The following is a 10839-nucleotide window of genomic DNA, read 5'->3' as shown; positions in this document are numbered from 1 at the left end:
GCGCGGTGATGCCCCAACAACTAGATGTGAGTGTGATTGGGAAGAGCACGCATGTTGGACTGTGTGCTGCGTGGGCCCATGAAGATAGCTTCCGGATGGGGGCAAACACCCGTGGTCCAGTATTAGCGCTTTTGTAATTGTAATAGTAATTTAATAAGTGGAGAGCTCCAGGTGGAGAGCTAGAAAATATGTGCTCTTTATCTCTTGCCGTTAGGCCAATCTCAATAGGAGTTTTATAGAGTTTTATGGGCATTAAATACGCTAACATGGCGCACTGCATTGATGAAGAGAGATGATGAGTGTTTCATGGGAGTAGAGAGAGTTTCATGATGATGAAACCCTTCTGCACTGTTTCCAAAAATATAGGTGTATTGAAAACTAGACCATAAAATCCCCCACTGAGACTGGCCTGGCCTTAGTCTACTACCACAATTATAAGCCCTAGATAATTCAAATGGGTGCGGAGTGAACACCCTCTTGCTTTGCTCCACTCTAATAGTCGATTCGATCGTGTGGGTTGAGGGGATGTGAATGGTTGGGGCGTGTAGAAGATGGGAGAGGAGGCTAAATTGCTAATCCTCTGTTTCAAATTGTAAGACGCTTTGATTTTTCTAAATATATAGATTTTGCTATACGCTTAAATATACACTATGTCTATATACGTAGTAAAAGTAATGTATCTAAAAAAAAGCCGAATCATCGTATAATTTAGAACGATGGGAGTAATATAGGGAGTGCTTGGACTTCCGCCACGTTCCTTCGCCTCGCCTCACCCAGATAACATAGGCCCTGAGATCCTTGCCAGACTGGGAGAGCCGATTTAGCTCTCTTGTGGCAGCAAGGGAAATCTCGCTAGCATAGAAATCGAGATAGCTAAAGGGTAGGACCCAAACGGCTTGTCTGATCTGTTTTATTACTAGAAAAGCACGGTGATTACACGGTGAAGTCTGCGTATAGGAAGCTTGCTGCTGCACATAGGCCCCAGGACGGGCTGTTACTTGGGGCTTCAGCCGACGACTCTTGGAAGAGGATTTGGAAGATGAATGTTCCTCCTAAGGTGAAGGTTTTTTGGTGGCGGGTTTTACATGAGTTCATCCCAACCAGGGACATCCTCATCCAGTCGGCTTCTGTGAGGAAACAATCAAGCACACACTCATGGATTGTTCCGCTGCCAGGTTGTTTTGGCGCGAGACAAAATCTCTGCTGGGCGTGAAGCTACCCCGGCTACACGACCATACTTGGGCCAGCGACTTGTTACGTGATGATGTTTGTTCTGCAAAGGATCGAAGCATCTTCGTAATTGGAATGTACTCGTTATGGACTAAACAAACAGACAACGCACGGGGAAGATCAGCTGCCGCTGCGCAAGGCTGTGCAATGGGTGATTGATACTGCCCATGACCTCTGGCAGATCACCAAGGCGCCTGTGCAGAAGGCTGCGAATGCAGTCAAAGAACGGTGGCAACCACCAGATGAGGGGTGGATCAAATGCAATGTTGATGGGGCGTTTTATTCAGAGAGCGGACAGGGAGCGACTGGTGCTGTTTCTTCAGAATGATGCAGGTAGCTTTGAAGCTGGAAGAGCGAAGTGGTACTCACACTGCCTAGACCCTTTGTCAATGGAGGCTCTAGCTTGCAGGGATGGTGTGGCACTTACTGCGGATTTGGGCGTCCAAAAACTGAAGATTGAAACAGATAGCTAGGAGCTAGTGAATTTATGGAAGATGGGAGATAACCAAAGATCGTGCATTGCGCCAATCATCAGACAGATCAGAGATCGTAGTGCTGTTTTTCTTGCTTTCTCTTTGGTGTATGCCAACAGATCCTGTAACCACGTCAGATAACACTAGGGTGGGTGAGTGGCAATCAGCCCCGCCCTGTGTTCTCCATCTGTTGACCAAAGATTGTAATCCTTCTATTCCGTGATTAATAGAAGCTCTTGAGTCGCAAAAAAAAAAAAAAAGTTCCAAGCAGACCCATAGTCTGGACTCTAGAGTGAGCTTGGCCTTTTTTTTTTACCTAAAGTGAGTTTGGCCATTACTTTAGAGCAACTCTAAGAGCCTCTTAAAACTTTAATATTTATATCTCCATAATTAGAGAACCATCCATGAATATTATCTTTATAAATCCCTCCTGTCATCGGCGGACTCTCTAAGTTTTGTTTTCATACTTTCTTTGCTTATTAAAATTTACATAGTGATATAGTTGTAAGGTTGGTTTTGAAGAGTGGAAAAAAAGAAGGATGGTTTAGATAGCCTATTGAAACCTTTTTTTACTTGTTCTTAGAAATCTTTGATACATTGATACGTCGTGGTTGCATAGAGCTTCATGGAGATGCACTTATTTCCGTGGTGACTAGTGGCCATCGCTCCTCAAGCTGCTACTTGAAACGACCCCGATTTCCGCGAAGGGAAATCCATAGCGTCGAAGTGTAATAAGACCGTTGTAGATCATATTACCCAATTTCCAGTCGAATATCACATCCATACCACGATAATATCAGAGTACAAATAGTGCGGAATTACTTAAATTATTACATCGCCGCATTGGCGGAATCAAGAGTAGCATTCATTCAGAACAGCTTGAAGATAAGATCGCCAAACTCGAGCGTAGGCATGAACCCCTCAACCGTCAATCTCCTCGGAGCTATACTCCTCAGCAGAACCTGTGTGCCAAAATTTATCAGTACGATTTGTACTGGTCACTCCCAACCTTATGAGCATTGCTTTGTAGAAATTGGATGCAAGTTGGATATAAGCAAAAAGGAACCTATAAGGCTGGGGTTTCCTATGCATTAGCATATCAAGTATATAATAATAGTTGGTCCAGTTTTAATACTATTCCCACACACATTCCACCCCATTTCCTTTTTCGAGCCCGGTTTCGATCCTGGGATCGATATACCACCATCTCCATCAACACCATACCATCGCTCAGTCGATAGGCCAACCCCTCTCGGCACTGTCTCAAGGCCCGTAGCCCCTGGCTACGTACGACACTCTCTCACAGGGGAAGAAAGAGAAGGACTCATCTCACTATCTAGTTTAAGCGAAACCTAGGAAAGGTCCATAGCCGATAAGTCGGCACATGTATCGATCGATCAACCATACACTCTGCAGAGGTTTTACATAACCACAAGATCTACCTTCCTCGTTGACCGTCGTCAACTAGGCTGATTTCGACCGCTTGCTAGCCTAAGATAATGCCACTCTACCATTCAGCCCTGGTACACCCCAAGTCCAGTCTGGGGTGGCTGAAACTGTGAGTCATGAGCCGGGTCCACAAGGTCTCCATGAAGTCTCGAAAGGGTGTGGGGGAAATCCTCCGCGCCCCGTACCTCCTTACACTGTCCGCTATCAACCTAGCAGTAGTGGCAATATCCTACCAAGTAGTTCGGTCGTCCTGCACCATATAGGGCGAGTGGTACATAAGGCTTCCCGATGAATCTGAGTACTAGTAAGTCCTTAGGAATGACCAAGCCAGAATGTCTTCATCAGGGTTTCCATTTGTCGTGCCACCACAGCACCTCCATTCCGGGCTCCTCCCATCATAGGTTCACACCCAGGACCACCTCGTATACCATTTACCCACCACATGTATCTATTTCCAGGGGTGCCCAGGTAGCACCCCATGGCATGACTTGCCCCAGGCTCGTCGTATATTCCAACTTGGTCGACACAACCCTCACCCGCCACACACCCAAGTCACACACGCAGCACTCTCCCCATAGTCCAGATAACACCAGTTTTCACCACGCATGTAGTATAAGCGTAGTAAAAGTATAAGTAATGAATTATATAGCGGTAAGCGTGTGTCTAGCCTAATAGCAGGGTATGCAGGGGTAAGGTTGTGTCAAGGTAAAGGCCTTCAAGTAAGCATACTACCATGCAATTCCTATCATAATATGACTGTAGCAGTAGAATAAAGCAATAGCAGTTCTATATTAACCATGCGTAATAGGTGCTACGAGATTGGGTAGGATGTGGCACCTTCAGTGTAGTCGTCTTCGTTCTCCTCACGGTACTCACGGTCCTCGTCCGTCAGGTTCTCCTCTGAGTCTGCAATGTTCGCATTATAATCACGTTAGCGACGTCTATAGAATAGCACAAAGAAGCAATGAAAATTCAAAAGAACCAAATATACTCAAACATGGGTTCATTGCGTAAAGCTCGATTTTAGATGAATTTTGGTCCTAGTTTCGTATTTTTCTAAGGTCGTATGAATTAGTTATGAATTTCCGAAGTTTAATTCATTTCTGAAAATGAAAAAGGCCGAATTAATCCTGGGATGACACGTGGCGCGCTGTGACTGGTCCACGTGGCATGCTGACGTCAGCATGACGTCATCATCTCGGTTCCGAGCTGACAGGTGGGGTCCAGCTGACGTCAGCAACGTCATCAGTTCTGACAGGTGGGTCTAGGGGCTCTTGGGTCACTGTCATGTGGGTCCAGTCAAAGTCAATGTCAGTCAACGGTCAACGATCAGAGTCACTGACATGTGGGGCTTGGGCTGCTGACGTCAGCAGCTGATGTCATCGTGATGTCAGCATGACATCACCCCGGCTGTGTTGGTTTCTCACATGTGGGTCTCGTGTGATGTCAGCATCTGACATGTGGGTCCAGAGTGTCCGTGCCACTGACTTGTGGGGCCAGGTCAACGGTCAATGTTGACTGGTCAATGGTCAACATGGACTGGGTCTCAAACGGGCTTTGGTGGGCTCGGGTTGGGCCGGTCTGGGCCGGGCTGACCCAGACACGTGGCAAGCTGTGACGTAGCCACGTCACAACCTTGGGCCTCCACTGGGCTGTGGTCTTCGGCTGTGGGCGTGAGCGTGGCTCACGGTGGACCAAGAGGCGCTGGTCCATGGACCGTAGACAGGACTACGGTGGACCGAGTCCACCCTTCTTCTCTCAGGCGCGGTCCATGTGCACCGGGTGCATGCACGGGTGGCCGGCGAGGGGAGTTTCCCCTATTTTTCCCGCAGCTGTGCTCTCGCCGGCGGCGAGCTCGCTGGTGAGCCTCCGTGGCGGCGCTAGTGCGCAATTGACGCAGGTGGAAGCTCTGCCGAGCCTTGGCGTCTCCGTTGGTGGGGTTAACACGGCATGCGGGGTCCCGTGGTGTGCCGGCCACGGCGACAATCTTTCGGGCATGACGGCGGCGCCGGTGAGGTGGCTACGACCACGGTGAAGCGTCCTGGTGGGGCGTGTAAGATTCTACGGATCCGTGGGGACACGGCGGGGGCGTCCAGGGCTCTAGGCGGGGCTTCGGGCTTCCAGGTGGCCGATAGGGGCTCCCCGGCGGCCACGGCAACATGGTGACGACGGTGAGGCGCGCGGGTGCTCTACGGGGCTCCAGCGGGGTGGTCACGTGAAAGCTATAGTTTGGTTTTGGTTAATTGATGAAACCCTAAGTGCTAACCTAGTTTATCAAAGTGATTATGAGATAGGTAGCACTACTCCAAGTGATGAAGCAATGACAAAGATCATGACAAAGGTGATAGCATGGTGATGATCAAATGCTTGAACTTGGAAAAGAAGAAAGAGAAAAACAAAAGGCTCAAGGCAAATGTATAAAATGTAGGAGCCATTTTGTTTTAGTGATCAAGACACTTAGTGAGTGTGATCACATTTAGGATAGATAGCCGTACTATTAAGAGGAGTGAAACTCGTATCGGAATGCGGTTATCAAAGTGCCACTAGATGCTCTAACTCATTGCATATGCATTTAGGATCTAGTGGAGTGCTAACACCCTTGAAAATATTTGTGAAAATATGCTAACACATGTGCACAAGGTGTTTGCAGGGTTGAGATGGGTTTGGGTGCCGAGCTTGCGAGGCGGGATTCGGCGCTTTCGGGAAAATGAAATGTCTATTTTCTATTGCGCCGGATGCAAAATTCTTGGTGGTTGGCACACTTAAGCAAGGGTGAAGAAGTTAGAGTTGAAATGGAGTTGGTCGAAATGATGCTGGCGTCGGTCTACTGACCGGACACTGGGTCACTCAGCGACCGGACGCTGAAGGGCTGCGTCCGGTCGAGCTGTCAGACGGCACAGTCGCTGGGGTTGAGCACCGGACGCTGGTCTGCGTCCAGTCAAGGTGGACCGGACGCGTCCGGTCGAAAAAACATGCCTCGGGGAGCTTACTGGAAACGACCGGACGCTGGGGCTTCAGCGTCCGGTCAGTTTTACCGGAGTGTCCGGTCAGCTTCGTAGCCGTTGAAATCTGACGAACAGCGCTTGAAGCAGGTGATGCGTGGCGTCCATCGGGTGACCGGACGCTGGGGGCCAGCGTCCGATCGGTATGACCGGAGCGTCCGGTCAGAGCGTGTTTTGCCCAGTGAAGGGGTACAACGGCTCTATTTGATGAGGGCTCTATTTATAGCCCCATGGCCGGCTCAAGGGACAACTCTTGCACATTTTCATTGACATAGCATCCTTGTGAGCTTAGCCAAAGTCCTCCCACTCATCTCCATCATTGATCCATCATCATTGTGAGATTGGAAGAGAATCCAAGTGCATTGCTTGAGTGATTGCATCTAGAGGCACTTGGTATTCGTGTTGCGCTGCGGATTTCGCTTGTTTCTCTTGGTGGTTGCCACCACCTAGACGGTTGGAGCAGCGGTGAAGGATCGGCACGAGTTGGTGATTGTTCGTGGCCGCCTTCAGTGCTTGTGAGGGGAGTTGTACCTTCCCCGGCGGAGTGCCGAAAGGTAACTCTAGTAAATTGCTCATGTCATTGAGTTACCTCACTTGTGGGTCGGTTCTTGCGGTGTCCTATCGTGTGGACGAGGTTTGTGAAACACCTCTTAGCCGCCGAACCACCAAGTGTTGGTCGACACAACGGGGACTAGCGTGTTGGCAAGCACGTGAACCTCGGGAGAAAAATTGGTTGTCTCTTGTCATTTGCATTCTCCTGGTGATTGGCTTGATCTTCATTTGTGATTGGTTCATCCCCTACACGGCGGTATAATCACCCTACTTACTTGTTTATATTCTTGCAAACTAGTTGATACAAGCTCTTTAGTGTAATTAGAATTGAGAGCTTGCTTTATTATTTACATTCATCTAGTTGAGCTCTTTGGAGTAGCAAGTTTGTGTGCCTAAGTAATCATTGCAACTAGAATTGTTGGATAGGTGGCTTGCAACCCTTGTAGAGCTAGAGCAAGTTTGCATTACGCTATTTGTCATACTAATCAAATTGCTCTAGTTAATTTGTAGATTTTTGAATAGTCTATTCACCCCCCCCTCTAGCCATATTAGGACCTTTCATCACGGCGTGGTTGTGGGTGTGCGTGTGGGTGCGTGTGTTCCCAGAGGCCGGAGACGGCCCTGGCCTACGCGCTCCCAGTGTGGAGCGCCATGGCCGACAGGATGAGGTCCGGCGGCGGCAGGGAGAGACTGGGAGGGGCTCACCATGGGTGTCGAAGGCGATAGGGTGGCGATGCAGTGGCGGTTCGAGGCCGTGTAGCTCTGGAAGCCGTGCAGTGCCGTGCAGCGTCGTGGCGTCGTCCTTGCTCCGACGGCTTCGGAGGTGCTTCGTCGGTGCCTCCTTCTTCTTTCTCCCTCTCCCTTCCTTCTTCCTCTCTTGGCTCGGATGTGCAGGGAGGGTGGCCACAGAGTGGCGGCGGGGCGTTGAGAGCTCAGGGCGCTAGGGCAACCGAGGCCGGGCTTTTATATCCGAGCTCCAAGCTCCAATGGCGGACGGCTGGTGATCGGCGGATGGGGATCAAGGGGTGATCGGCGGATGGGGATCAAGGGGTGATCGGGGGCGCGAGCTTGCATCAACGGCCGCGAGTGGTTGCGTGGGCGCGTCGCCAAGGAGACAAGGCCATGCCCCGGGCGTGACCCCCTGGCCCGCCCTGCCAGTGCTGTCGGGGAAGGGAATCGGCGTGAGCGATCGGGGCATGGCGTGGAGAAGATGAACAGAAGGGCTGACATGCGGGGCCCGTGTGGCAGCGGCTGCAAGCGAAGGCGGGGAGGCGCGTGGGCGTGAGCGGCGTGCGGCTGGCTGTTGGGCCTGCGCGAGCTCGTGGGCCGGCCTGTTGCTGCACGCTGGCGGGGCTGGCCGGTTGCTGGCTGGGCCGTGAAGCCGAGCAGGCCTGGGCCACAGCGAGGCTTCCTTCTTTCTTTTCTTTTTCTGTTTTTCTTTTCTTTTCCTTTGTTTGAATTCAAATTTGGTTTTAAAATTTGAATTAAAAATTGGTGCACCAAATTCATTGGAGTTTTGGATATGAGGCCCACAACATTAAATATTAGGAATTTATTTAGCTATTTTGTATAACAAAAATAGGTGTGGTTTTTGTTATACAAAAATAGAATTAGTTTTTCTCTTTAAACCTTTATTCCTTGGTTTGAGTTTTAATTATTTTATGGTTTATTATTTTATTGGAGTTGTTAAGCATATCATAACTCAAATGGAAATCTAAATCACATTTTAAATTAACAATATATGCAATACTTTATTTGTTAGAATTTAAATAAACACAATTAACTAATGACATGACATGCTTATGTGTTAACTTGGGTTGGGGTTAGACCTAATGCATTTCTTAGGTTGGGTTTCTATACATGACACTCATCATCACATGGGAGTTTTTCAGGGAGTTTTTCAGAAAAAAATTTGTAGTTGGTATTTTTAGTGTATGGATTTTTAGGTTGTTACACTGCTATGGAGGATAAACTCATACCGAACAGCTATATAATCTCTTATTAAAACGATTTTATTCTTTAGCGCCAACACATTGCTTATACTAGCCGAAGCAATGTCAGTTCTGTGTCCCTGCAGTAACGACACGCTGCACCCGGGCGATGTCCAGCGCTGCTTTCCCGCTGAGCTTGTTGCTCTGCTGATGCTCCATGTAATCTATGTACCTGACGCCCGGAACTGCAAGCCCTGCCCGTCCGCCGCCAGCTCCGGGACCGGCTCAACGACGGTGTCCAGGCATGGCGAGATCATGCTCACCATCGACATCCTCGCGCGCTCGCCGCTGACCACCGCGCGGTGCAGAACGCCCTTGTACCTCCCATTGCTCACGATCTGCACACGCACACGCACAGTCAGTGACAAGAACCCGTGAAACTAACCGACGTGAGTAAAGATTCGCCGCGCCCGGCCGGCCGGCGGCGGCGTCTGGTTCGTTGCGTTGCTACTACCTCCAGCTGGTCGCCCGCGATGACGAAGAACGCGCCGGGGAGGGGCGTGGCGAGGAGCCACCGCCCGCCGTGGTGGACCTGGAGCCCATCGACGCCATTCTGGAAGAGCAGGGTGAGGAAGCCGTGGTCGGAGTGCGCGGGCAGACCCAGCCCCAGCCCCGGACCGGCGGCGGGCGGGTAGCGGTTGGCGACGAGAATCTGGAAGCAGGAGTCGAGGCGCATGGCCTCGGAGACGCGGCCGCCGGCGAGGCCCAGGCTCTCGGAGACGGCCGTGGCCAGTGACAGCAGCAGGCGTCTCGTCGTCGCGGCGTACTCCGTCGCGACCTCCCTCAGCTTCGCTGGCGTCGCGGGGCAGTGGAGCTCCGGGTGCGCGAACATCTTGAAGTAGTCCCTCCAGTACCGGGCGCCGTCGACGGCGGCGTAGAAGCCTGAGCCGACGCGCACGGGCGCCATCGGCCCGGCCTCCAGGTACTCCGCCTTCTCCTCCTCCGGTGAACTGAACAGCTCCTCGCACGCCTCCATGAACGCTTCTTTGAGGTCCTCGGGCACCCCGTGGTTGACCACCTTCCATGTCGTGCCAGACCGGGACAATCCGTTATTATATTAGCGAATTGAGACGGCCGGGGAATCGGGGATCTTGTACGTGTAGCTAGCAAGAGCAACAGCATGGCATGCATACCATGAAGAATCCCCAGTCCTGGCACGCCAGGCCGACGTCCCGGACAGCCTGCGCCCGTTGCTCGGCCGCGCCGTTGACGAGGGCGTCGAAGTCGACGACGGGGATGCCGGTGGTGCCGGCGTCGGGAGCGGCATGCTCGCCGTCGTCTGTGCACGGATCCGGGGAGTGGTAAACCGAATCTCCCGCCATCGGTACTGGGCAGTGCAGCCGTGCAGGGATTAGTTAGGAGACGTACGAATCTGGAGCAAGCAAGGCGAGGCAGGCTGGTGCAGGGCGTTTGCCGTTGCCGTGGCGCCCTCGTGTTCATCCACTCGAGAAGGGAGAAGACGACAGGCGTACTCGTAGGCGGTGAGGCGTTGGACGTGATGATAACTGATTAGCCACGCAATGAGTACTTTTCTCAAGATATTTTCGCGGTGTATGTATGTCTTGATGAGTCGTCACAGAAGAAGGGTTTTTTGTCGTTCTGTGCCTTCGTTCAGCTAAAAAACAAGAAAGAAGAAACCGTCCCATGGGCCATGGGGGTGCATCTCCGAGAAGAAAAAAAAAAAGAAGGAAAAGAAGAAGAATATGCTACGATATGTTTGAGAGACCCGCAAATAGATAGTAGAAAGCATAGGAATGTCAATATATTTATTATGAGTTTTAAAAAAAGGTGAAATCCATACCTACATTTTACACTTAATCCATTAATCATAGTTAAGTACTATCTAATATAAGACGTTTTGGTTTTTTCTAGATATTTTTTTACTGTATCTAGACATAGAATATATCTCTCGATAAAAAACTATATATTGAAAAAACCAAAGCATTTTATCAGGGCCAGCCCATAGTTTTCAAGGACGCCGGCGAAACCAAAATCTGGGGTCCTTATATACACATGAACGACGTAATCTCCTACAACTAAAAAGAACAAAAGTAAGACTATTTTTTCGTGCGACTTTTTTTAGGGTCGCTCCTCCCTTCCGGCCGTACGATACCCCACGCGATAGAAAAAGAAACTGCCATC

General features: G+C 50.4%; 1 protein-coding gene across 1 annotated transcript; it reads right to left on the bottom strand.

Annotated features, from left to right (window-relative positions):
- Window positions 1–8682: 8682 nt before the first annotated feature.
- On the bottom strand, window positions 8683–10209 carry LOC136472677 (2-oxoglutarate-dependent dioxygenase 19-like). Its single transcript, XM_066470382.1, is given in 4 exon segments — window positions 8683–8879; window positions 8882–9035; window positions 9152–9715; window positions 9831–10209. Coding segments are annotated over 4 exon segments (1023 nt in total). The 5' UTR covers window positions 10020–10209; the 3' UTR covers window positions 8683–8763.
- Window positions 10210–10839: the final 630 nt, after the last annotated feature.

Source organism: Miscanthus floridulus, chromosome 8, assembly GCF_019320115.1.
Source record: "Miscanthus floridulus cultivar M001 chromosome 8, ASM1932011v1, whole genome shotgun sequence".
Lineage (NCBI taxonomy): Eukaryota > Viridiplantae > Streptophyta > Magnoliopsida > Poales > Poaceae > Miscanthus > Miscanthus floridulus.
This window is presented reverse-complemented; position numbering and strand designations above follow the sequence as displayed.